The sequence below is a fragment of the Dendrobates tinctorius genome, unplaced genomic scaffold (assembly GCF_039654945.1).
Source record: "Dendrobates tinctorius isolate UK_male_01 unplaced genomic scaffold, ASM3965494v1 ptg000173l, whole genome shotgun sequence".
Lineage (NCBI taxonomy): Eukaryota > Metazoa > Chordata > Amphibia > Anura > Dendrobatidae > Dendrobates > Dendrobates tinctorius.
The window spans coordinates 4,598,573-4,624,252 of NW_027361840.1; the positions used below are offsets into that span (position 1 = coordinate 4,598,573).

The following is a 25,680-nucleotide window of genomic DNA, read 5'->3' on the forward strand; positions in this document are numbered from 1 at the left end:
ATTAGAATTCTTTATAACACCAGCTTAAAAAATGATTGTTAAATCTGAAATGTTGTCCTCCTGAAATGTATGATCAGTAAATGCACTCAGTACTTGGTCGCGGCTCCTTTTGCATCAGTTCCTGCATCAATGCGGTGTGGCATGGAGGCGATCATCCTGTGGCACTGCTGAGGGGTTATGGAAGCCCAGGTTGCTTTGATAGCAGCCTTCAGCTAGTCTGTATTGTTGGGTCTGGTGTCTCTCATCTTCCTCTTGACAATACTCCATAGATTCTCTATGGGGTTAAGGTCAGGCGCGTTTGCTGCCAATCAAGCACAGTGATACTGTTGTGTGTACACCAGGTATTGGTGCTTTTGGCAGTGTGGACAGGGGCCAAGTCCTGCTGGAGAATGACATTTCCATCTCCATAAAGCTTGTCGGCTGAGGGAAGCATGAAGAGCTCTAACATGTCCTGGTAGACGGCTGCGCTGACTTTGGTCTTGATAAAACCCAGTGGACCTACACCAGCAGATGACATGGCTCCCCAAACCATCACTGATGGTGGACACCTCACACCAGACCTCCAGCAGCTTGGATTGTGGCCTCTCCACTCTTCCTCCAGACTCTGGGACCGCGATTTCCAAGGCCTAGTGTGAAGTTTCCACAATCAGCTCGGCTACGCTACAGGGCTAAGCCGCATTGGTTATCCTTTTACCCTTTGGACCATACATTGAGGTCCCCCATCGCTATAGGCATTTCATACCTGATTGCAGCAATTCTTGGATCGTAGACCCTGGACTCTGCAGGGATTCCTCTCTTTACTATATCGGTATTTCACCTATACAGTACAGCTGGTTAAGCGACTTATGATTAAGACCCTGGTGGGGTCGAAACATTAAAAACTGTGTCGCAATCATCCTCTATTTCCAGTGTATTATGAGCACTATATATATTGTTTATAATAATTTTTGACATTTTCTGAAAGATATTCCACTAAGAGTGGGCGGTGAAGTCTAATCCTATTGGTGATTGGATCTTTACGGCCTGTTACACCTGCATCTCGTAATTTTACAGTGTGCATGCTAATTATTTTCTAATTGATTGGGCTGCGTCCACACGGTCAGTATCCAGCAGCGCTTTGGATGCAGCACATGTCCGCTCCATCCAGAGCGCTGCCGGCTTTTGAACGCAGTCAAAGGGAATCTGTCACCTATTTTTTGGCCTATAAGATGTGGCCACCGCAATCAGGGGCTTATCTCCAGCATTCTGTAATGCTGTAGATAAGCCTCCGATGTAACCTGAAAGAGAAGAAAAACGAGTTATATTATACTCACCCAGGGGCGGTCTGGGTCCGATGGGTGTCGCGGTCCAGGTCCGGCGCCTCCCATCTTCTAACGATGACGTCCTCCTCTTTGCTTCCGTCGTGGCTGCGGCACAGGCGCACTGCTCTGCCCTGTTGAGGTCAGAGCAGAGTACTGCAGTGCGCGTGCGCTGGGCCTCTCTAACCTGGTCCGGCGCCTTTTCCCTTTTCCCTTCCTCCCCTTCACCCTGCCTTTCATCTCCCTTTTTCCCCCTTCCCCCCTATTTTGGTATATTATTGTTCAATATCATGTGTGTTATCCCATTTTCATATGGGGTGTATTTCTGGCTGTATCTAAATACCATATGAAATACAATAAATTCTTCCATTTTGCATTATATTACTAGTGCTGTGTAAGAAGATCACCTTTGTTACATCTAGTACATATTTGGATGTTCACTTGGGGCTGTAATTTACCATCATTGGTTTCTGCAAAATAATGCGCTTTACTTTACCCTTCCGAACAGGGCTGTGGAGTCGGAGTCGGAGTCGGTGCTCATTTTGGTGGAGTCGGAGTTGGAGTCGGTATAAAATGGACCGACTCCGACTCCTAAAATATATAATAAATTGGGTACAGTAATTCAATGCAGGATGTGCTGAATATTTTTTCATAGGAGTTTGGGAAAGTTATGAAATGTCCTATAAATGGCTGTTCTATTCCTGATCTAAGGCTACATTCACACACAGCGTTTTTCCTGTGTTTTTTGAGGATACGTTTTTCAGCTGCAAAAGCTGATCATCTTTTTAAAAAACTGCATCACCTGAAAGGTTTTTGAGCTCATAGATAATGTTTTCAATAGCAAAAGCAGATTAGAAATCTGCTCTATCTATCCATTTATCCATATCTGTCTATCCATATCGTATCTGTACCAAAAAGAATGAAAACCGGGTAGTACACCAATATATATTCTGTTCTATCTAAATATCTTGATTATTGGATCATAAAAATGATTAAATGTCTGAGGTTCACATTGTACTACAATAAATTTTTCATTTAAATATAAGCAATATGTGTGGCAGTCGGAGTCGTGGAGTCGGAGTCGGAGTTGGAGTCGGAGTCGGTGTAAGGGAAATTGAGGAGTCGGAGTCGCAGGTTTGGCTTACCGACTCCACAGCCCTGCTTCCGAACAATGCGCTCCATTCTATTCTGATGGGGGCACATTTGTTGTGCAATCTAAATGATCCATACAATAAAATAAAACACTTGGTTTTTCATTGTTGGTTAATAATCCCCTTCGCCACATGTAGCGCTTATCTTGATCTTTCCTTGGGACGTGAATTAATTACGCTCGTACACTTACATCTCTCCGTCTTGCGGTATGCTTTTGCTGGTACCAGCGCTTGCGCCTAAATACAGCTTTTTCAACGACTTTACTGCGCAAGCGCGCGACACGCTCCTGTCGGCTTTCGGCTATCATCAGCCACTACGCTTTTGCATTGACCGCGTCCTCATGGCTACCCTCTGTATCCACCCTTTTCGGACCATGACACCACACCTGTTATGAATAAGTCACCGAGGAGGAAAAAACAAAAAGCAAGCTAAGCCCAGAAAACCGGAGAGGTTGGTAACTAGCGGATTGCAGACCCCTGATCTTATCCACAACAACTAGCAGTAGCCGTGGAGCGTGCCTACGATGGTCCTAGATGCCTCGTCACGGCCGGAGAACTAAATAAGCCTAAAGAAAGAAAGGGAAAATCTAAACTGCCCCATAGCAGACCCCAAAGCAATAGTCAGCCCCCAACATGTATTGTCGGTGAAACAACAAGATGAAAACACAGACACAGATAGAAAGATAGGCTGAGCAAGCGATGGGGCCCTCACTAACTAGAAAGGACAGGAAAGAAAAGCTGCTGTCTGCAATCACGCAAAAAACCCTGACAAAAAAATGTCCAACACGTCTGATAGAAAAAGACCCTGAAGTCGCTAGACTTCAAATCACTATATCAGCACTCAGGTATATTCTGAAGACACAGCAAAAGAGATCAACTGATCAGAGACAAAATGGGGATTCAGCCCAGTCCCAGCCAGGGCTGGCTGAACACAAAAACTAAGCTCATATGAACAATAGCAGAGAAAACTTAGCTTTAGGAAGGCAGGAACCAAACTGGAAACCAGAAGCCACAGTCAGGAAAAATCACCAGCAAGAAACTAGGGAGTCGGCTGCCTTAAATCCAATCAGAAACTCCTGATGTCCAATCGCAGTCCTCTTCCTCAGGTGGCCGGTCTCTGCCATTTAGATCAGCTTCATTACCTCCCTTCACCAACAGAGGGAGTCCAGATAGAGAACTCACTACTCCTCTGTCAGCACAGCCAGCTCCATAACCCTCACTAGAAGCCAGAGGCAAACCCGAAAATGAGCTCACAACAGTACCCCCCCCTTGAGGAGGGGTCACCGAACCCTCATCCACGCCACCAGGCCGATCAGGATGGGCCCGATGAAAAGCACGAACCAATTTATCGGCATGAATATCAGGCAGAGACCCAAGAATTGTCCTCCTGGCCATAACCCTTCCACTTGACCAAATACTGGAGTCTCCGTCTAGCCAGAGGAGAATCCAGTATTATCTCTACCTCATATTCCACATTACCTTCAACCAATACAGGGTTACAGGGTCAGGAACATCATGCGACTGGGGAGAGGTGGAGAAAACAGGAGCGTCGCCAAGAGCACACCGACAACCCCAACTCACCACAGACACAGGTTTCCAATCCAAAGCCGGATTATGGATTTGCAACCAGGGAAAACCCAGAACAATGGTATCATGTAAATTATGCAACACCAAAAATCTGCAATGCTGCATTATCACCTGGGTCCAAAACTGAGGTTTATTTTTCGCCAAAGGGGTAGCATCAATACCCCTCAAAGGAATAGGCGTCCGCAGAGGTGTCATAGGAAAACCACAACGTTAAGCAAAATCCAAGTCCATTAGATTCAAGGCCGCTCTTGAATCCACAAAAGCCTTCGCGGAAAATGTGGTTAAGGAGCAGATCAGAGTAATTGCCAAAAGAAACTTAGGTTGAACACCACCCACAGCAAATGTGTGTGCAAAACGTTTCTCTCGTTTAGGGCAGACAGAAATAACAAGAGAGGCATCTCCACAGAAAAAACACAGCTTATTACTCCTTCTAAACTCCTGACGTTGTGCCGTAGACAAAACTCCATCACATTGCATGCGTTCAGACATTTGTTCAAAATTTGGCAGCGCCTCCCGTGTAGTCTTGCATTCACGTAAACGCCGATCAACTTGAATGGCTAATGACATAGAATCGTCAAGACCAGAGGGAACAGGAAATCCCACCATAGTATCTTTTAAAGTCTCAGACAAACCCTTCCGAAAGAGAGCTGCCAATGCACTATCATTCCATGTAGTAAGGACCGCCCACTTTCGGAATTTCTGACAGTATAACTCTGCAGGATCCTGACCCTGGTTCAATGCCAATAGGGCTCTCTCAGCTTGATCAATAGCATTAGGTTCATCATATAACAACCCCAAGGCTTGAAAAAATGCATCCACATTAGTCAAAACAGGATCTTCAGGTGTCAAAGAAAACGCCCAATCCTGGGGATCGCCGCGCAGCAAGGAGATGACAATTTTAACCTGCTGCGCAGAGCTCCCCGATGATTTATGCTTCAAGGCAAGAAATAATTTACAATTATTCTTAAAATTCAAAAATTTAGACCGATCCCCAGAAAACACATCAGGAGCAGAGATCCTTGGTTCAACAGCATGTGAATGAGTGAGATAGGCGGAAATTCCCCGCACTTCAGCAGTGAGCTGCTCCACACGATCAAACAATTGCTTAATCTCCATCAAGGAGAAAAAAAAAGAAAGGAATCCTCCTACGGCCCCAGAGAAAAAGAGGAGAAAATATACATATATATAAAAAAAAAATTCTGACACTTTTTTTTTTATTTTTTTTTTTAACAATTCTCTCCTGCTTTTGAGTACCCTAGAATCTGCGGTATGGCTGGTGATTCTGTTATGAATGGGTCACCGAGGAGGAAAAAACAAAAAGCAAGCTAGGCCCAGAAAACCGGAGAGGTTGGTAACTAGCGGATTGCAGACCCCTGATCCTATCCACAACAACTAGTAGTAGCCGTGGAGCGTGCCTACGGTGGTCCTAGATGCCTCGTCATGGCCGGAGAACTAAATAAGCCCTAAAGAAAGAAAGGGAAAATCTAAACTGCCCCAAAGCAATAGTCAGCCCCCAACATGTATTGTCGGTGAAACAAGATGAAAACACAGACACAGATAGAAAGATAGGCTAAGCAAACTATGGGGCCCTCACTAACTAGAAAGGACAGGAAAGACAAGCTGCTGTCTGCAATCACGCAGAAAACCCTGCCAAAAAAAATTTTCAACACGTCTGATAGAAAAAGCCCTGAAGTTGCTAGACTTCAAATCACTATATCAGCACTCAGGTATATTCTGAAGACAGAGCAAAAGAGATCAACTGATCAGAGACAAAATGGGGATTTAGCCCAGTCCCAGCCAGGGATGGCTGAACAAAAAAACTAAGTAAACCAGACAAAAACTCATATGAACAATAGCAGAGAAAACTTAGCTTTAGGAAGGCAGGAACCAAACTGGAAACCAGAAGCCACAGTCAGGAAAAATCACCAGCAAGAAACTAGGGAGTCGGCTGCCTTAAATCCAATCAGAAACTCCTGATGTCCAATCGCAGTCCTCTTCTTCAGGTGGCCGGTCTCTGCCATTTATATCAGCTTCATTACTTCCCTTCACCAACAGAGAGTCCATATAGAGAACTCACTACTCCTCTGTCAGCACAGGTTTTTATGCTCCTGGAACTATTGTTAGGTCTGCACATTTAAGGGTTGAGCAATATATTTTTCTAATTATAACAATTATTGTTAGGATATATTATGCATTGCTATTGGTATATGCCTTTCATGTATGTACAGTATTAAATCTATTGACTTTTCACAAGGGGATGTTGCTCTCTTGTTATGTATCCATTTTAATTGATTTTAATGTTTGTTTTGTCTGAGGTGTAATGAAGCTTTTTCATAGCTTTACTCTCGTGGTTGAGCATACCATTATTAGTCTAGTCTTTCTCTTCCATGTTTCCATGTTGATATACTGACTAGGTTTTGCACCCCATTGATATTTTGTTTATTATTTAATGATAGTAGTGCGCCCTTTATTAAAACTATTACAACTGTGCTTTCTTATCCTAGAAGTTCTCTCCCGCCGAGCGAAACAATGACGTGGGCAGTAGAGAACTTCTTGCGGTCAAGTTGGCATTCGAAGAATGGAGGCACTTTTTGGAAGGGGCAGCTGACCCTGTTACTGTGATCACAGATCACGAAAATTCGACATATATCGAATCAGCGAAAAGATTGACTCCTAGGCAAGCTCGTTGGTCACTTTTTTTTCCGATTTCAGTTTAGTATCACTTTCCGTCCGGGTTCTAAGAACATCAAGGCTGATGCCTTGTCCCGTAGTTTTGAGCCTGTGTCTCCCCCGATCCGCCATCCTCCATTCTTTTTCCCGGGGTGGTGGTAGCAGAGATCTCGTCTGAGTTGGAACGAGAGATTGTGGGGGCTCAGTCTTTAGCTCCTGCCTCCAAGCCAGGAAATAAACTGTTTGTACTTGTCCAATTTCAGGATAAACTCCTTCAGGAGTTCCATGAGGCCAGTCTGAGTGCCCATCCAGGGACTGAGGCTACACTGGAGGCGGTGGCAAGGGTTTTCTGGTGGACCTCTCTAAGTTCTGATGTCAAAAAATTCATTTCTGCCTGTGGGGTTTGGTCTGTTCCAAGAGTTCTCATAGCCGGTCGGCGGGGGAATTGATGCCTTTACTGGTTCCTGAGAGGCCTTGGACTCACCTGTCCATGCCCTTCATTACCCGCCTACCTTCATCCAGGGGGAATACTGTGATTTGTGTAGTGGTGGACAGGTTTTCCAAACAAGCTCACTTTATCCTATTGGCATCTTTACCCTCAGCAGAGACATTGTCCAGGTTGTTCGTGCGGCATGTGGTCCGATTGCATGGGGTACCCCTGAATGTTGTGTCTGACAGAGGTGTGCAGTTTGTGGCCAAGTTGTGGAGGGTGTTCTGTAAGAAATTATCTATTTCTTTGTTGTTTTCTTCCGCATACCATCCAGAAAGTAATGGGCAAACAGAACGCACCAATCAATCCTTGGAACAGATTCTTAGGTGTTTGACCTCTGTTAGACAAGATGACTGGTATGACGCATTACCATTGGCTGAAGTCACCTTCAACAACCGCGTATGTCAGTCCACTAGTATGTCCCCATTCCTGGTAAATTATGGCTTTAGTCTTCATTTTGGGGAATGCTCATGGCTAGATTCCGGTTGTCCGGGGGCAGAGGGGTCTGTTCAGCGGTTGAAGAATCTGTGGGCTGAGGTGCGGCGTAATATTTCCAGAGCCCAGGGGAGGTATAAGCTGTTTGCCGATAGAAAGAGAGCACCGGGTCACATGTTTTAGGTGGGGGAGAAGGTTTGGCTCACCACTCGGAATATCAGTCTGAAGGTCCCTTCGGCCAAATTGGGTCCAAAATTCATCGGAGCGTACGAGATGAATGAGATAATCAATCTGGTAGCCTATAGGTTGTGTTTTCCAGCCTCATTCAAATTGTCCAATGTGTTTCATAGATCCCTGTTAAAACCGTTGGAGTCTGTCAAAAAGAGTTCAGGGTCAGTGCCCCCTCCGGTGTTGGTAGAGGGTCATGGCGAATATATGGTTGCGCACATCATCGATTCTCGGCTGGTGCACCGCTCTTTGCAGTACCTGGTGCACTGGAAGGAGTATGGGCCGGAGGATCGCTCGTGGGTTCCTGCTCGCTTGGTGCACGCTGATTGTCTAGTTCGAGCTTTTCATGCCAAGTATCCGGGGAAGCCTGGAGGTCCAGTGGCCACCTGTTGAGAGGGGGGTACTGTCATGATTTTGTGGTGAAGTTTGACCCCTGGAGCCTCAGGGGTTAACTCTGTGGCCTCATTTTGGGCATGGGGAGGGTTTTTATAGCCACTGTGGGCCTCCATCCTTGTCAGTTATATATTAGCCCTCGGTGTTGTGAGTTCATTTTCCCCTTCACCTGTGATGTCTGATGAACTCCCTCTGCTGGTGAAGGGAAGTAGTGAAATTGATGTGGATGGGAAGAACCTGTCATCTGAACAGGTGGAGTGTGATTGGACATCCGGAATCTCTGAGTGGATATAAGGCAGCCGACGCCCTGCTTTGTTGCTGGTGATCCTTTCTGCTCTGAGCTCTGGCATCCAGTTTAGTTCCTGTCTACTAAAAGCTAAGTTTTTGCCGTGCTATTATTCCATGAGATTTTGTCTGGTTTACTTAGTGTTTGCGTTCAGCCAGCCCTTGCTGGGACTGGCTGAATTCCATTTTTGTCTCTGATCAGTTGATCTCTTTTCTCTGTTTTCAGAATATACCTGAGTGCTGATATAGAGTTTTTGAAGTCTAGCGACTTCAGGGCCTTTTTCCCTATCAGACTGTTGGGACATTTTTGGTAGGGTTTTTGCGGATTGCAGCCAGCATCTTTTCTGTCCTTTCCTATCTAGTTAGTTGGGCCCCATCGTTTGCTCAGTCTGTCTTTCTGTCTGCGTTTGTGTTTTCATCTGTTTTTCACCGACAATACATGTTGGGGGCTGTCTATTGCTTTGGGGTCTGCTCTGGGTCAGTTTAGATTTCCCCTTTCTTTCTTCAGGCTTATTTAGCTCTCCGGCTGTGTCGAGGGGTCTAGGACCACCGTAGGAACCCCCCACGGCTACTGTTAGTTGTGGTGAATAGGATCAGGGGTCTGCAATCCGCTAGTTACCAACTTCTCAGGTTTTCTGGACTTAGCTTGTATTTTTGTTTTCTCCTCCTCCGGTGACTCATTCATAGCAGAATCACTAGCCATACCGCAGATTCTAGGGTACTCAATAGCAGGAAAGGATTGTTAAAAAAAAAAAAAGTGTCAGAATTTTTTTTTTGTGTATATTTTTTCCTCTATTTCTCTGAGGCCGTAGGGGGAATTTTTCCTTAATGGAGATTAATCAATTGTCTGACCGTGTGGAGCAGCTCGCTGCTGAAGTGCGGGGAATTTCCGCCTATCTTGCTCATTCACATGCTGCTGAACCAAAGATCCCTACTCCTGATGTGTTTTTTGGGGATCGGTCTAAATTGAATTTTAAATTATTTCTTGCCTTGAAGCCTAACTTATCGGGGAGCTGTGCGCAGCAGGTTAAAATTGTCATCTCTTTGCTGCGCGGCGATCCCCAGGATTGGGGGTTTTCTTTGACACCTGATGATCCTATTCTGGCTAATGTGGACGCATTTTTTCGAGCCTTAGGGTTGTTGTATGATGAACCTAATGCTATTGATCAAGCTGAAAAGGCCCTGTTGGCATTGAGCCAGGGTCAGGATTCTGCAGAGTTGTACTGTCAAAAATTCCGAAAGTGGGCGGTCCTTACTACCTGGAATGATGGTGCTTTGGCGGCTCTCTTTCGGAAGGGTTTGTCAGAAACCGTAAAAGATACTATGGTGGGATTTCCTGTTCCCTCTGGTCTTGACGATTCTATGTCATTAGCCATTCAGGTTGATCGGCGTTTACGTGAACGCAAAACTACACGAGAGGTGTTGCCACCTGTTGAACAAATGTCTGAACCTATGCAATGTAATGGAGTTTTGTCTCGGGCGCAGCGTCAGGAGTTCAGAAGGCGTAATAAGCTGTGTTTTTTCTGTGGAGATGCCTCTCATATTATTTCTGTCTGCCCTAAACGAGAGAAACGTTTTGCACACACATTTGCTGTGGGTGGTGTTCAACCTAAGTTTCTTCTGGCAGTTAATCTGATCTGCTCCCTGTCCACATTTTCCGCTAAGGCTTTTGTGGATTCGGGAGCGGCTCTGAACCTGATGGACTTGGATTTTGCTAAACGTTGTGAGTTTCCTATGACACCTCTGCGGACGCCTATCCCTTTGAGGGGTATTGATGCTACTCCTTTGGCGAAGAATAAACCTCAGTTTTGGACCCAGGTGGTAATGCGGGTCGCCCCAGACCATCAAGAAAATTGCAGATTTTTGGTGTTGCATAATTTGCATTATACCATTGTTCTCGGTTTTCCCTGGTTGCAAATCCATAATCCAGTTTTGGATTGGAAATCTGTGTCTGTGGTGAGTTGGGGTTGTCAGTGTGCCCTTAGTGACGCTCCTGTTTTCTCCACCTCTCCCCAGTCGCATGATGTTCCTGACTATTTGGCTGATTTTTATGATGTATTTAGTGAGAATGAGTCTGCGTCTTTGCCTCCTCATAGGAGTTATGACTGTGCAATTGAGCTGAGCCCTGGGTGTAAATTTCCCAAGGGTCGTCTTTTCAATTTATCTGTACCAGAGCATGAGGCTATGCGATCCTATATTAAGGAGTCATTGGAGAAGGGTCATATTAGACCATCTTCTTCACCCTTAGGTGCTGGGTTTTTTTTCGTGGCCATGAAATGGGCATTTGAGGAGTGGAGACATTGGTTGGAGGGAGCTAGACATCAAGTCGTGGTCCTTACTGACCACAAGAATTTGATTTACCTTGAGTCGGCCAAACGCTTGAATCCTAGACAGGCTAGGTGGGCCTTGTTTTTCACACGTTTTGATTTTGTGGTCTCTTTTCTTCCGGGCACTAAGAATGTCAAGGCAGACGCCCTCTCTAGGAGTTTCTTTGCTGATTCCCCTATTGTGACCAAGCCTGCTACCATCTTAGGTGAGGGGGTAGTTCTTTCTGCCATCTCGCCTGATTTGAGACGTGCTCTGGAAGAGTTTCAGGAGGACAAACCTGAGCGTTGTCCCATTGGAAAATTGTATGTTCCTGACCAGTGGAGGAAGAGAGTAATGTCTGAAGTTCATTGCTCCGCATTGGCTGGTCATCCAGGTATTTTTGGTACTAGAGATTTGGTGAGTCGGTCTTTTTGGTGGCCCGCCTTGTCTCGTGATGTCAGGATGTCAGGAATTTTGTGCAGTCCTGTGGGACTTGCTCCCGGTCTAAACCTTGTTCTCGCTCTAGTGGTTTGTCGATGCCTTTGCCGGTGCCCAGGAGGCCATGGACCCATATTTCAATGGATTTTATCTCTGATATGCCTGTCTCTCAGAGAATGACTGTTATTTGGGTGATTTGTGATATTCTCTAAGATGGTCCATCTTGTACCACTCCCTAAGTTGCCATCTTCCTCAGAGTTGGTGCCCTTGTTTTTGCAACAGGTGGTTCGCTTGCATGGGATTCCTGAGAACATTGTGTCTGACAGAGGAGTTCAGTTTGTTTTTAGATTTTAGAGGACTTTCTGTTCCAAGCTGGGTATTCAGTTGTCCTTCTCCTCTGCGTTTCATCCTCAGACCAATGGGCAGATGGAGAGAACAAACCAGACGATGGAGTCTTATTTGAGATGTTTTATTTCCGCTGATCAGGATGATTGGGTTTCATTTTTGCCCTTGGCCGAATTTGCTTTAAATAATAGAGCTAGTTCTGCCACTTTGATGTCACCTTTTTTTTCTAACTTTGGGTTTCATCCTCGATTTTCTTCAGGGCAGGTGGAGTCTTCTGCCTGCCCAGGTGTTGACACTGTGGTGGAGAGAATGCACCAGGTCTGGGACCAAGTGGTGGATAAGTTGTCTCTCTCCCAGGAAAAGGCCCAGCGGTTTTCCGACCGGCATAGGACCATTGGTCCCCGGTTTAAGGTGGGTGATATGGTTTGGTTATCATCAAAGAATATCGCTATGAAGGTGGCTTCTCCAAAGTTTAAACCTAGATTTATTGGACGTTACAAGATTTTGGAGATTCTTAATCCGGTCTCTTTTCGATTGGCTCTTCCTGTTAGGCTAAGTGCACACGTACCGGAACTCTCGCGGAAATTACCGCTAGAATTCCGTAATTACAGTCCGCGGGAAAATCGCATTTTAAATTCCCGCGATTTTCCCGCGGAAAAACTAGCATTTTGCAAGCGTAATTAGCTCGCAAAATGCTAGCGTCCTGCAAGCGATCTGTAGCATCGCTTGGAGAACTGATTGACAGGTTGGTCACACTCGTCAAACATAGTGTTTGACGAGTATGACCAACTTTTTACTACTGAGGCCGCCTATGCGGCATCAGTAGTAAAAGATAGAATGTAAAAAAAATAATAAAAAACGGTGTTATTCTCACCCTCCGACGTCCCGCGCATCCGTTCCCAGTAATCCTTTGCGAAAATGCCCGCGATGACGTCAGTTCTCGCGGGATCGCGACGTCTCGCGGTAATTCGCGATGACGTCGCGCGAATTACCACGAGACTTCGCGATCCCGCGAGATCGGACGCCATCGCGGGCATTTTCGCAAAGGACTACTGGGACCGGAGCGTGAAGAGAAGCGGGAAGGCTGCGCGGGACGTCGGAGGGTGAGAATAACAATATTTTTTATTTTAAATTCTATTTTTTACAGGGATATGGTACCCAAAGCCCGGAGGACAGTCTCCTCTCTTCCGGACCATGGGTACCATCCGCAATTGTTCTGCTTACTTTCCGCATGGTGTGCACAGCCACATGCGGGAAATAAGCGGAACAATGCATTCCTATGGGTGCGGGATCGCCGCGATTCCGCAAAATAATGAGCATGCTGCGGTTTTTACCACGAAGCGATTCCGCCGCGGTAAAAACCGCAGCATTAGCACAGCATTGCGGAATCCCATAGGAATGCATGGGATGCTTAGTTTTCGCGGCAAAATCGCGCGGTTAAAACTGCTGCGGAAACGCGAAAAAAACGCCACGTGTGAACTCAGCCTTACATTCAAGATCCATAACGTGTTTCATAAGTCTCTGTTGAAGAGGTTTGTTGAGCCATTAGTTCCTGTGGTGGCACCTCCTGACCCTGTATTGGTTGAAGGTAATGTGGAATATGAGGTTGAGAAGATACTGGATTCTCGTCTGGCTAGACGGAGACTCCAGTATTTGGTTAAGTGGAAGGGTTATGGCCAGGAGGATAATTCTTGGGTCCCTGCATCCGATATTCATGCCGAAAGGTTGGTTCGTGCTTTTCATCGGGCCCATCCTGATCGACCTGGTGGCATGGATGAGGGTTCGGTGACCCCTCAAGGGGGAGGTACTGTTGTGAGTTCATTTTCCCCTTCACCTGTGATGTCTGATGAACTCCCTCTGCTGGTGAAGGGAAGTAGTGAAATTGATGTGGATGGGAAGAACCTGTCATCTGAACAGGTGGAGTGTGATTGGACATCCGGAATCTCTGAGTGGATATAAGGCAGCCGACGCCCTGCTTTGTTGCTGGTGATCCTTTCTGCTCTGAGCTCTGGCATCAAGTTTAGTTCCTGTCTACTAAAAGCTAAGTTTTTGCCCTGCTATTATTCCATGAGATTTTGTCTGGTTTACTTAGTGTTTGCGTTCAGCCAGCCCTTGCTGGGACTGGCTGAATTCCATTTTTGTCTCTGATCAGTTGATCTCTTTTCTCTGTTTTCAGAATATTCCTGAGTGCTGATATAGAGTTTTTGAAGTCTAGCGACTTCAGGGCCTTTTCCCCTATCAGACTGTTGGGACATTTTTGGTAGGGTTTTTGCGGATTGCAGCCAGCATCTTTTCTGTCCTTTCCTATCTAGTTAGTTGGGCCCCATCGTTTGCTCAGTCTGTCTTTCTGTCTGCGTTTGTGTTTTCATCTGTTTTTCACCGACAATACATGTTGGGGGGCTGTCTATTGCTTTGGGGTCTGCTCTGGGGCAGTTTAGATTTCCCCTTTCTTTCTTTAGGCTTATTTAGCTCTCTGGCTGTGTCGAGGGGTCTAGGACCACCGTAGGAACCCCCCACGGCTACTGTTAGTTGTGGTGAATAGGATCAGAGGTCTGCAATCCGCTAGGTACCAACTTCTCAGGTTTTCTGGACTTAGCTTGTATTTTTGTTTTCTCCTCCTCCGGTGACTCATTCATAACACCTCGGCTTAGTTAAGTGACCCCTGTGCGTTTCTGTTAGTGCTGTGTGCCTGCTTTTCTGCCTGATTACCTGTTTTTGACCCGGTCTGTTGCCTGTTGTGTTCTTGCCTGCTGAGTCGGTACTGTGTGTCTGTTCTGCTGGTTTCTGACTTCGGCTAAGTCTCTGGTTATTCTCCTGTCTACACCCCTGGTACTTCTGCTGTCCATACGGTTTGACCCTTAGCCTGTCCCTGACATCCCTCCTGTCTAGCGCTCATCGGTGCTTCTCTTTGAGCTATACCTGCTGGTAGGATCTTTATTTTGAGCCGGCATCTCTCTCTGCTTCTGCTCCCTCTGTGAGACCTGTCGCCGGCTCCACTCCTTGGCAGTCATGTGCTTCAGGTTCTGTTTGTCTGAATCACGCATCTCCACTGCTGCCACCCCGCTCCACAGGTATCTTTGAGCATAGTTTGTTCTACTCAGGACACACGCACTGGCTCAGTGAGCAAGTGCAGTGCTTTGTTCCTGACAGGTTTCCTCCAATATTTGTAACACCTTACTAAAAGAGTCTCATTCCCGAGGGGTCGTAGCATGACAGAATCCCTGTCCTCTGCATCTAAAGCCATCATAGCAACCTCTGCTTCTAATGCAGGGGTCATGGGGTGCATTTTCATCATCCCCCTGATTCGCTGACTTGTGCGGGGTCCTGTATCTGGATTCGTCGTGCGGAGTGAAGAGTAGTCTGTGACACTGCTAGAACCGTAACTTCGCTTGGCAATAACCCTCGGGTGAGGAAGGACACAGTTCTATAATAGTCACCCGGTCTGTCTTAGGCGGCACGCGCGCAGCAAAAACCGACCCAGAGCGTTTTGGCATCTTCGGTTGCAGGAGCCAATGGGCATACAGCAAGTCGCTGGTCACAGTCACTGTCCTTAGCAGAAGGGGATCTATAGCGCCGGCCTGCGCTGTCACGTCGCTCAGAGGACGGAGCACCAATCTTCCCCTGCTGCGCGCGCTGTCTTCCCGCCAAACCTCCCGCGCCCAGGCTTTTTTATCTTAGACACGCCCCTTGCTGTGAAGTGCAAAGGTCGGTCCAGGTTGGAAAGCTGTCCCCCGGACAACAATGGTGACAGCCCCGACAGTTCCGGAACCAGCACAAGAGAGGTATCTACGGTCTGGTGCATGTTCTATCACTGCCAAACAACCTCCAGACTCCCAGTCTGAAAAACATGAAATCTCAAGAAAAAAATCACATTTATTACAAATTATCAGACAAATTGGAAGGAAATTATGGAGATATTAACTCCTTTTTGAAAAAATGTATAACCAGTAAGGTCAAAAACATCAATAGTATTATCAAGGAGCCTTACATAACTAAGAATATAGGATATAAATCTAAACCTTTATTAAAGTCTTGATAAAAGACACCACTACCACACAGAAATACAAATAACCGTGTCACCTACTGGACCCTGCAAATAGGGGTCCTAATATCAAAACTGCCTAGCAGCGGAGGTTGGCGCCCTAAACATATACGAGATTGGCGCCCCCGCTCCACGACGACTGTACCCTAAATCTCCTAGATATCCCTGGATAAGTGCAGCAAGCAATCATTCATTTAACCAGGAAAGGAGAGTATAGGGGTTGCCACAATGATTGCTAGGTAGGCAACAATAGAAGAAAGCGCAAAAAATTATATTAACGCCTTCCACCAAAAAGACATAGTATTCACATCCCGGGAATTTGTCGTCGGTGGTGGAGGGGGCTCAGGAGCTGAGCTCCGTCCACACGAGGCAGATACCAGCTGTATTATATAGCCGCCATCTGTCTCAGTCTAGGACAGCAGCATGTAAATGAAATGCATGGTGGTGCCCACGTGGAGGAGCCCCCATCAACCCCCTGCAGTGCGATCACTGGGGACCTGTGGGTTACTGTGACAGTCGGGGCTGTGCTGAAGACCACCGCCACTGTCCTAGTCCTGTCACTATCACCCCGTCCTCCTGTGAACCTCAGCCGTAGGCGGACATCTTCACTATGTCCCTCAGGAGCATTGCAGGTGGAGGTCACCGAAGTTTTTCCTCGTTAAAAGTAAAGAAAAATAAAAATTCATATTTAGTTTTGCCCCATTTGAATTATGTTTTGTTTATTTATCTCACGATCCTAAAGTGTAAAATGAGCAACAAAGCTTTGTATGTGCTGAATTGGCGTCACTGCCGGGAAACCAAAAAACAAGCCCCCGCTCAGCCCCAGCAACAGAAAAGAAGGTTTTCCTGTTCTCAGAAGGTTCCTACACAAACCTGGAGACATTTCTGGAATATTCTGAATTTTCTTCATCACATAAAAAAAAAGATTCATGTTTGGCATCGCGGTAATGGGATTGTCGTGGCCGATCATGATTCCAGATCATATTTACCGCACAATGCCAAAATGCCCGACCTAACGCCACATCCACGGGGTCCTCCGCTCTGAATCCACTGGCAGCTGGGCTGTCCATTCCCATTATCAGAGGGGCCGTGCCGTGACCCCCGGTACCACCCAGCTGTCTCTATAGTCATACATTATCAGGAGGAACAGCAGAGGAACGGGGCAGCGTAGAGATGTCAGGAGAGAAGCTCCAGAACCAGAGATCAGGCGGGATATAAATATTGTCCGGAGAGCGGACGGCTCCTCTGTGCTCATCTCCTCCGCTCCGCTACAACTTTCCTCCTGACTTTTCCTTCTATCTGTGACGTTTCCATTATTTCTTTCAGAGCTCTGAAATCCGGGTAAAGATCTGAGGAACCTTATTGCTGCCACCATAATGGAAGAAGAAAGTGATGTTCGGGGTGGTGAGCGATGCACGGAGGACGTCTCTACAAGTAACCGGCCCGGTGAGGAACTACCACTAAATAATACAAAGAAGAGTCATGATTTTCTCATTCACCAGACATAATACACACCTTACCTGCTGCAGAACCTCATAATACACCTCAGCTGCTGCAGAACCTCATCATACACACCTCATCTACTGCGGAACCTCATAATACACCTCAGCTGCTGCAGAACCTCATAATACACCTCAGCTGCTGCAGAACATCATCATACACACCTCATCTGCTGCGGAACCTCACAATACACCTCAGCTGCTGCAGAACATCATCATACACACTTCATCTACTGCGGAACCTCATAATACACCTCAGCTGCAGAAGAACCTCATAATGTATCTCAGCTGCTGCAGAACCTCATAATATATCTCAGCTGCTGCAGAACATCATCATACACACCTCAGCTCCTGCAGAACCTGATAATATACACCTCAGCTGCTGCAGAACCTCATAATATATCTCTGCTGCTGCAGAACATCATCATACACACCTCAGCTGCTGCAGAACCTGATAATGTACACCTCAGCTGCTGCAGAACCTCATAATATATCTCAGCTGCTATCGTTGCCTTACATTGACAGAATGGCTTCTATTTCCGCGTTGAACACTGACGTGTGATGTGCAGAGAGCAGTGACGGCGTGTAACGTATACGGCTTCCAGTGTTGTTTTGCCACAAGAGTAGGGATCTGACAGCCGTGGATGATTTACTCTGACATTGCAACGTTTCAGAGAAAACCTACATTTAATATCCGGCTGGGGAAGACTCACTAAGCAACACCTAACACTTTCCTTCAGGGTTTTTAACATGGCAACGTGTGGCTACCAGCCACATGGAAAACCTGGGTCCAGAATGGAACAGACTGCACAAACTACTATCCTGCAGTCTGCTTCACACACAACATTCAAAGCAGGTTTTCCCTACATCCACCTTGGACACTAACATGTCCAAGACTAAGACTTTTATTATCAGTCTGTATTGCAGTCACAGCTACGCCCGTGACTCCCATGCACACTTATGGCCTTCATACACCTCCGTGCATCTCCAGCGACCCCTAACTGTGATAACGGTCACTGCTTCACCATTGCAATCCCAGCTACGCCTGTGACCGCAATGCATTACCATAGCCTCAATATGCCTCCGTGTGTATCCTGGGGAGAACATACAGCACCCCCTAGCTGTAATAGGGGTCACTGCCTCACAGCCTATAGATAAATTCCCAGAGGGGTGTAATTTCCATAATGGGTTTACTTGAAGGGGGATTCTGCTCTTCTGGCACTTAGGGGCTCTGTATATGGAGTCCGTAAGCTATTCCACGATTATTTGTTCTTTGAGAGTCAATTAGTGCTCCATCCCTCCTCAGTTTAACCATATGCCTAAGCCGTACTGTACAGCCACATACAGGGTATTGCCACATTCAGCAGAAATTGTATGACAAATCTTGTTGCTATTTTTCTCTTTCCCACTGTAAAAATGTAAAATCTGGGGCTGTAACAACATTATTATTGTTGCTTTTTCATTGCCCAATGGTATAAAATTCTGTGACACACCCATAGTGTCACTGTGATCTCTGCACCCTCATATGAATTTGAGAGGTGTAGTTAGTAAAATGGGGTCACTTATGGGGGTTTCTGCTTTTCTGGCACCGCAGGGGCTCTGCCAATGTAACATGGCACTTGCAAGCCATAACATCAAAATCTGCACTTTACATATGGCGCTCCTTCCCTTCTGAGCTTATCTCTGTGTCTGAAAAGTATTTTCCAATTAAATGTAGGGTATTGGTGCCCCCAGGAGAAAAGAATAAACTGTGAGGCCCGTTTTTTCCCTGATAAAAATTAAAACCATGGGGTAAACAACATTTTCATCTTAAAAATGTAAATATTCTTTTTTTACCGCTGTAGCAGTCAGACATGTTCCCTGGGAACACTGCCCACATTTATAGCACCAAATATACCAGTGCTACTCAGGAGTGATATGAGGTATCACAGGAAATGTTTCTATTTAAAAGTCTCATAAACCACATCACAGGAAACTCAAATACAGCCCTTGTCCGGCTCAAAGTACGAGATAAAGCAAAGAGTCCATCCATACAATAGTCTAGCTTCTTAGTCTTTCAGCAGAGGCACTCAGTCTACACACCTCCACACATGCTACATGTGTGAGGCAAACAGGTCTCATTTTACCAAGTGAACCACTCCCAGGGGTTGCGATATGGTGAGCAGCCGTTCACCTCATAATGAACCTTACATGGCCAGGTTACTCCAGGTTTATCTCCCATCCACTGTGTTTAATCCCTTCCTGACATCCGACGGTATATCCCGTCCATGGGACCCGGTCCCCTATGCCCATGGACGGGATAGTACGTCAGGCGCGATCAGCGGCGCCCACGTGGTGAGCGCCGCTGATCGCGGCCGGGTGTCAGCTGATTATCACAGCTGACACCTGGCACAATGTGTCAGGGGCGGTCACGGACCGCCCCCGACACGTTAACCCCTTGCACACCGCGATCAAACATGATCGCGGTGTACCGGGAGTTAAAGGGAAGCATAGGCAGGGAGGGGGCTCCCTCCGTGCTTCCCTGAGCCCCCCACGGCAGCACAATGTGCAGCGCTGCTGCGGGGGCCTCTTTTCCTCCAGGCCCCCGAATCCAAGATGGCGACGGGGCCTTCGGGGGCCTGATGAAGCTGGCTTCCTCAGTGCCTGCAAAGCGCAGGCATGAGGAAGCCTTCTGCACTGCCAGTGACAGATCGCTGATCTCTCACAGTGATCTGTGATGTGACAGATCAGCGATCTGTCACAGGACAGTGATGTCCCACCTGGGACTATTTAATAAAGTGAAAAAAAAAATAAAAAAAAGTGTAAAAATAATTTTAAAAAAATCGCCAAATAAATTAGAAAAAAAAAAAAAATATTCCCCCAATAAATCCATTTTTTGGAAATAATAAAAAAAAAAAACAATAAAAGTACACATATTAGGTATTGCCGCGTCCGTAACGACCCGCCCTATAAAACTGTCCCATTAGTTAACCCCTTTAGCGAACCCCTTAAAAAATAAAAATAAAAAACGAAGCAAAAAATAATGATTTATTATCATACTGCCAAACAAAAAGTGTAATAACGCGCGATCAAAAAGACACATATAAATATCCATGGTACCGCAGAAAACGTCATCTTGTCCCGCAAAAAACGAGCCACCACACAGCATCATCAGCGAAAAAATAAAAAAGTTATAGCTCGCAGAATAAAGCGATGCAAAAATAATTATTTTTTATATAAAATAGTTTTCATTGCATAAAACCGACAAAAACATAAAAAAACGACCTAAATGAGGTATCGCTGTAACCGTACTGACCCGAAGAATAAAACCGCTTTATCAATTTTACCGCACGCGGAACGGTGTAAACGCACCCCCCCAAAAGAAATTCATGAAACGCTGGTTTTTCTTCATTCTGCGTCACAAAAATCGGAATAAAAAGCGATCAAAAAATTTCACGTGCCCAAAAATGGTACCAATAAAAACGTCAACTCGTCCCGCAAAAAATAAGACCTCACATGACCCGGTGGGTCAAAATACGGAAAAATTATGGCTCTCAATATGTGGTGATGCAAAAACTATTTTTACAATAAAAAGCGTCTTTTAGCGTGCGACAGCTGCCAAAAATAAAAACCGCCATAAATAGTAAATCAAACCCCCCGTTATCACCCCCTTAGTTAGGGAAAAATAATAAAATAAAAAAAATTTATTTATTTCCATTTTTCCATTAGGGTTAGGGCTAGGGGTGTGTTGGGGTAGGGTTAGGGCTAGGGTTAGGGTAGGGTTAGGGTTAAAAATGATTTTTTTATTTTCACGTCCGAGTGTTATAAACTTCTGTGAAGCACTTGGGGGTTCAAAGTGCTCACCACACATCTAGATAAGTTCCTTGGGGGGTCTAGTTTACAAAATGGTGTCATTTGTGGGGGGTTTCCACTGTTTAGGTACATTAGGGGCTCTCCAAAGGCAACATGACACCCGCAGACCATTCCATCAAAGTCTGCATTCCAAAACGTCACTACTTCCCTTCCGAGCCCCGACGTGTGCCCATACAGTAGTTTTCTCCCACATATGGGGTATCAGCATACTCAGGACAAATTGGACAACAACTTTTAAGGTCCAATTTCTCCTGGTACCCTTGGGAAAATAAAAAAATGGTGACTAAAAGATCATGTTTGTGGAAAAAATACGAATTTTTTATTTTCACGCCCGGGCGTTATAAACTTCTGTGAAGCACTGGGGGGTTCAAAGTGCTCACCACACATCTAGATAAATTCCTTGGGGGGTCTAGTTTACAAAATGGTGTCATTTGTGGGGGGTTTCCACTGTTTAGGTACATTAGGGGCTCTCCAAAGGCAACATGACACCCGCAGACCATTCCATCAAAGTCTGCATTCCAAAACGTCACTACTTCCCTTCCGAGCCCCGACGTGTGCCCATACAGTAGTTTTCTCCCACATATGGGGTATCAGCATACTCAGGACATATTGGACAACAACTTTTGGGGTCCAATTTCTCCTGGTACCCTTGGGAAAATAAAAAAATGGTGACTAAAAGATCATGTTTGTGGAAAAAATACGAATTTTTTATTTTCACGCCCGGGCGTTATAAACTTCTGTGAAGCACTGGGGGGGTCAAAGTGCTCACCTCACATCTAGATAAGTTCCTTAGGGGGTCTAGTTTCCAAAATGGTGTCATTTGTGGGGGGTTTCCACTGTTTTGGTACATCAGGGGTTTTCCAAACGCGACATGGTGTCCGATCTCAATTCCAGCCAAAAACGTCAAATGGCGCTGCTTCCCTTCCGAGCTCTGCCATGCGCCCAAATAGTGGTTTACCCCCACATGTGGGGTATCAGCGTAATCAGGACAAATTGCACAATAACTTTTAGGGTCCTGTTACCCTTGGGAAAATAAAAATTGGGGTGAAAAGATCAATTTTGTGGAAAAAATATGATTTTTTTAATTGTACCGCTGTACGTTATAAACTTTTGTAAAGCCCTTGTGGGTTCAAAGTTCTCACCACATATCTAGATAAGTTCCTTGGGGGGTCTAGTTTCCAAAATGGGGTCACTTGTAGGGGGTTTCCACTGTTTAGGTACATCAGGGACTCTCCAAACGTGACATGGCGTCCAATCTGAATTCCAGCCAATTTTGCATTGAAAAAGTCAAACGGCGCTCCTTCCATTCTGAGCTCTGCCATGCGCCGAAACAGTCGTTCCCCCCGACATATCAGGTATCTGCGTACTCAGGACAAATTGCACAATAACTTTTGCAGTCCAATTTCTCCTGTTACCCTTGGTAAAATAAAAAAAATTGAACCTGAATTATTTTTTTTATGAAAAAGTTAGATGTTCATTTTTTTTTAAATATTCAAAAAAATTCCTGTGACGCACCTAAAGGGTTAATAAACTTCTTGAATGTGGTTTTGAGCACCTTAAGGGGTGCAGTTTTTAGAATGGTGTCACTTTTGTGTATTTTCTATCATATAGACCCCTCAAAGTGGCTTCAAATGTGATGTGGTCCTAAAAATAAAATGGTGTTGTAAAAATGAGAAATCGCTGGTCAACTTTTAACCCTTATAACTTCCTAACAAAAAAAAATTTTGGTTCCAAAATTGTGCTGATGTAAAGTAAACATGTGGGAAATGTTAGTTATCAAGTTTTTTGTGTGCTGTATCTCTGTGATTTAAGGGCATAAAAATTCAAAGTTGGAAAATCGCGAAATTTTCAAAATTTTTGCCAAATTTCCGTTTTTCTCACAAATAAACGCAAGTTATTTGAATGAAATTTTACCACTAACATGAAGTACAATATGTCACGAGAAAACAATGTCAGAATCACTGGGAACCATGGAAGCGTTCCAGAGTTATGACCTCATAAAGGTACAGTGGTCAGAATTGTAAAAATTGGCCCGGTCATGAACGTGCAAACCACCCTTGGGGGTGAAGGGGTTAACAAGCATCCTTACATACCTCCCCTCTCAGCCTAAAGCCATGGGCTTGGCATCTTGCAGACGCAGGATTCTCGAGAGGGCAATGGCATTACCATGTAACTCCCGACTCTGTTTTTCTTGGAAGCAGACATCCTGCAGGGCTAGAAATTAGTGGGTAGCACAAGCATTTTTCCCCTTTTTCTTTCTCATCCACCTGCGTGGACCATGGTCTGACACTAATTTAAATTCTCACCCTAAGAGATAGTATCGCAATGTGTCCATCACCCACTTTATGGACAGGCATTCCTTTTCTCCAGTGGAATCATTTTTCTCACATGCTTACAGATTCCTACTCAGGTAGAGAACAGGATTCTCCTCTCCGTGTATCTCCTGAGAGGAACTCTCCTAATCTGACTTCTTGGGCATCCATCCATCAAATTTATTCAAGACCAGTTGCCTAAACAGAGCCACTTTCAGTTTTTGAAAGGCCTTTTCCGCCTCCGATGTCCATTTGGCCATGACTACTTTTATCCCCTTAGTGAGGTTGATCACGGGTTTGGCCACCGTGGCAAAGTTTGGAGTACCCCATGATTTCTAGGAAGACCCTAACAGTCGCAGCAGAAATGGTAAATCATTAGATACACCAATTCTGACGCTTAAGTTCGTCTCTTCCCAGCTGCCATTGTGAGGTGGCAATCAAGGTTATGGTTTATGGGGTTGATGTCAGCTGTGTAATGTCAGGTGACATCAAACCTATGGGTTAGTAACGGAGAGGCATCTGTCAGACACCCCCATTACTAACCCCTAAGTCTAAGCTAATAAACACACACAAAAAAGTGTTTGATTTGTAAAAATCATTCTGACAAATTCCCTCTTTAGTACATTTATTTAATAAAAAATAATCCACACCAGTCCGTCATAACACAAATGGAAGTCTCACGGCGATCCATGTCTTCTTTGTCCAGTGTATGGTGCCCCATTCAGCGAACAAAGATCAATAGACTGGAGCAACAGTTGCTGCTGGTTGTAACGCCGCACTCCGCGAGAACCCGGCTGCTGTGACGAGCGGTGAGGTCTGTAAGGTTATCTCAGTACACAACTGCCAGTGCTGCTCTCATGTGACCCGGAGGTTTTGAACTGCAGTAATCTTACCTTATTTATTAGCGAAATGCAAATAAAAAAGCTACACACATAAGGCACTGATTATATATCTCACCAACATATTTCTATCTATCTACTGTATCTATCTATCTACAGTTGAAACCTGATGTTTCCATCCACTATAGAATCCTAGAATGGTAGAGTTGGAAGGGACTTCCTGGACCATCTGGTCAAACCCCCTGCTCAAAGCAGGATTCGCTAAAACATTCCAGACAGATGTCTGTCCAGCCTCTGTTTGAAGACTTCTATTGAAGGAGAACTCACCAACTCCCGTGGCAGCCTGTTCCACTCATTGATCACTCTAACTGTCAAAAAATTTTTGTAATATCTAATCTGTGTCTCCTCCCATTCAGTTCCATCCCATAGCTTCTAGTCTTTCCTTGTGCAAATGAGAATAAAGATGATCCTTCTACAATGTGACAGCCCTTGAGATATTTGTAGACAGCTATTAAGTCTCCTCTCAGACTTCTCTTCTGCAAGCTAAACATTCCCAAATCCTGCAACCTTTCCTCATAAGACAGGGATTGCAGACCTGTCACCATTCTGGTCGCTCTTTTCTGAACTTGCTCCAGTTTGTTGATGTCTTTTTTAACATGTGGCGCCCAAAACTGGACACAGTATTCCAGATGAGGCCTGACCAAAGAGGAGTAGAGGGCAATAATGACTTCACGTGATCTAGACTGTATGCTTCTGTTAGTACATCCTAGAATTGCATTTGCCTTTTTTGCTGCTGCATCACACTGTTGACTCATATTCAGTCTGTGATCTGTTCGTATACTCAAGTCTTTTTCACATGTGCTGTTGCTTAGTCCTATTCCTCCCATTCTGTATATGCTTTTTTCATTTTTATTGCCCAGATGTAGTACTTTGCATTTTTCCCTGTTAAAAACCATTCTGTTAGTTGCTGCCCACTGCTCCAGTTTATTTATATCTGTTTGAATCCTCTCTCTCTCTTCTCTAGTATTAGCTATCCCTCCTAGCTTTGTGTCATCAGCAAATTTAATCAGTTTACCCTCAATTCCTTCAGCTAAATCGTTGATAAAGATGTTGAACAATACAGGGCTCAGGACAGAGCCCTGTGGTACCCCACTTGAGACATTCTTCCAACTGGATGTGCAGCCATTTACGACCACTCTTTGGGTCCTATCACTAAGCCAGTTATGAATCCACCTAACAGTTGTCTTGTCCATTCCATACTTAGCCATTTTTTCAATAAAGATTGTGTGAGATACTTTGTCAAATGCTTTGCTGAAGTCAAGATATACTATATCTACAGCATTTCCCTGATCCACCCAATCAGTTATTCTGTCATAGAAGGAAATTAAGTTAGTCTGACATGACTTATTAGTTACAAACCCATGCTGACTCTGTTTAATCACTTCATTCTTATCCAGGTACTGACATACATGTTGTTTAATAATTTGTTCAAAGATCTTTCCTGGTATA

The 25,680-nt window shown here is 45.2% G+C and overlaps 1 protein-coding gene across 1 annotated transcript in view; it reads left to right on the top strand.

The window, feature by feature from the left end:
• LOC141053965 (uncharacterized) overlaps nucleotides 1–25,680 on the top strand; it is a 91,895-nt gene that overhangs the window by 31,838 nt on the left and 34,377 nt on the right. Inside the window, exon 2 of the mRNA XM_073551120.1 lies at nucleotides 16,996–17,115. Within this exon, the coding sequence (XP_073407221.1) occupies nucleotides 17,046–17,115 (70 nt within the window). The 5' untranslated portion in view covers nucleotides 16,996–17,045. The remainder of the gene's footprint in view (nucleotides 1–16,995; nucleotides 17,116–25,680) is intronic.